The sequence below is a fragment of the Etheostoma cragini genome, chromosome 4, assembly GCF_013103735.1.
Source record: "Etheostoma cragini isolate CJK2018 chromosome 4, CSU_Ecrag_1.0, whole genome shotgun sequence".
NCBI lineage: Eukaryota > Metazoa > Chordata > Actinopteri > Perciformes > Percidae > Etheostoma > Etheostoma cragini.
This window is the reverse complement of record NC_048410.1, coordinates 685203-687575: the sequence shown is the minus strand read 5'-3', so window position 1 is coordinate 687575 and position 2373 is coordinate 685203. Positions and strand designations below refer to the sequence as shown.

Here is a 2373-nt window from a genome sequence, read left to right as displayed (position 1 = left end):
TCCAGAATCAGCCAGATTTACTGCAATTTGATAGGTTTTTTCCATAATATGGGCACTTTAACACACTTAAAAACCTTTAACACAATCAAAATGTATGAATAGAACTGCGTGTTCTCCACCCCGTCTGAAGACTGACAGCATTCAGCATTTAAAGAGGAAGATACTTGACAAAAACATCTAAAAGAGAGAGGATATTGGACTGAAATCAACTGGAAATCAACTCATCAGGTGACATTTCGATGTTGCGTCCAGGGTTAAATTGGACAAATGCATCATTTACTGCAGGTTTCCATGTGAGATGGTGAAGGTGTCTGCTACCTGATGGTCTTCCCCTCCCTCAGGTCGTACAGGGAGAAGAAGATGTCCGTGTCCTCCCCGATGCTGTTGTAGGTGAAGCTCTTCAGGTTGACCAGCAGGTGGTGCGGTACCGGAACCCGACCCGGCTCCCCGGGTCGCTGCCGGGTGCTGTCGCCCTGGAAACCCACCCAAAATAAAAACAAGCATCACAAGCACATAATCAACCAAAAGCGGATAGACTGTATTCTTTAAGTTGGTAAGGTGGCATTTCACTATTCTGCCCCCACAACACGGAACAATTTACAAAAGTTCTGGACATTGAAGGATTGGCCAGTTTTGGCCAGTTTAAACTCTTGCTCAAAAGGTTTGGAAATGAGATCTATGGTCTGTAAATGTTTTAAATAGTTTTATGAAATTGTTATGTTATTGTCTGTGACGTACGGAATTGTTGTGATCTGAGCCGCTGTCTCGGCCAGGACTCCCTTGAGAACGAGATTAGTAATCTCAATGGGATTTTCCTGGTTAAATAAAGGTTAAATAAAAAAAAATAAAATGGGAAGATCTATCCGTGGTTACAGTCCTGGATCGGTATTTAATGATGAGAATGAGCTAGCATGTAAACAGGACGTGGATCAGATAGATAGTACTGTAATTCACATGTAAAGTACGTACTGTACTTGAGTGCATGTACATGTACACACTATTGCAGTATGTCTTACCTGTGTGGTGCTCTGTTGGACACTGTGTCTGCTGGACAGATGCTGCGAGGAGACAAGGACACAAGACATGACGTCAGGTTGTTTCCTCTCCTTTATTTTCTCACCTTGACTTCTATCCTGTCTTCTCTTTGTTTCCTCTCTACTTCTATCTTCCTATCGTCTCAACTCCTCTCCTGCCTTCGTGTGCAATCCTCTCTTTTGCTCATCTTGTTTCCATTCCTCGTCCCCTGTCCTTCCTTCGCTCATTTCTCACCTTTACTTATGTCCTTTCCTTTCCATATTTCCTTTCCTTTCCTTTCCTTTCCTTTCCTTGTCTCTCCTCTGCTTTCCTACTAACCTATAATTTCTTTACTCCTGCCTTTGTTTCCTCTCCTTGTCTCCTCTACACTTTTCCTTTCCTCCCCTTTCCTCTCCTCCCCTTTCTTCCTATCCTTTCATTTCCCCTTCTTGTGTCCTTGCCTACCTTTGTTTTCTCTCCTCTTGTATCCTCTCGTTTCCTTACCTTTCCTCAGGTTACCCCTTCTCTCCCATCCTCTCATTTCCTGTCCTCTACTCTCCTCTTGTATCCTTGCCTCTCCTTTCTTACTGTCCTCTAATTTCCTCTTCTTGTGTCCTTGCCTACATTTGTCTTCACTCTTTGTCTCCTTTAATGTTAACCCCTTTTTCCCCTCTCCTCTCCTCTCCTCTCCTCTCCTCTCCTCTCCTCTCCTATACAAATAAACCTGGACCATACCATTGGACCCCCCCTATAACTGTAATGCTACAAATAAACCTGGACCATACCATTGGACCCCCTATAACTGTAATGCTACAAATAAACCTGGACCGTACCATTGGACCCCCTATAACTAATGCTACAAATAAACCTGGACCGTACCATTGGACCCCCCCTATAACTGTAAACTACATTATTCCACCACCCACATGGATATCATGATCAATCAATATTCCCATCCCTATATTCCTGTAAGTTTTTTTACATTTACAGTGAATTGTCTTGTTATTGGTTGTTTTTATAGTGTATTATTTTGGGAAGTTTCTAGTTAGTATTTTGGTCTTTTTATTCCACCAAAATATGAATATAAATATGAAATATATTCTGCAGATGCAGCGATGATGGAGATCCACCCCAGGGATCAATGAATTCAGTATTATCCTGTGTTTACTTCCACTTGACCTGTTCTCAGTCAAATAAAAAGGGAAATTTACCACAAGTTTACCACCAGGGAAGCATCTGAATTATAATTTCATATCCGTCTCTTTCTTCTGCTCGTCTTCCAGCTTCTTGTTTTTCTGATCTCACCATTGTGCAGCGGTTAAAGTGTGTGTGTGTGTGTGTGTGTGTGTGTGTGTGTGT

The 2373-nt window shown here is 42.2% G+C and overlaps 1 protein-coding gene across 1 annotated transcript in view; it reads right to left on the bottom strand.

The window, feature by feature from the left end:
- LOC117943373 (dedicator of cytokinesis protein 3-like) overlaps positions 1 to 2373 on the bottom strand; it is a 168834-nt gene that overhangs the window by 55484 nt on the left and 110977 nt on the right. The window contains exons 8-9 of the mRNA XM_034869456.1: positions 1017 to 1058; positions 316 to 473 (exon numbers count right to left, since the gene is read on the bottom strand). Coding sequence (XP_034725347.1) covers positions 316 to 473; positions 1017 to 1058 — 200 coding nt within the window. The remainder of the gene's footprint in view (positions 1 to 315; positions 474 to 1016; positions 1059 to 2373) is intronic.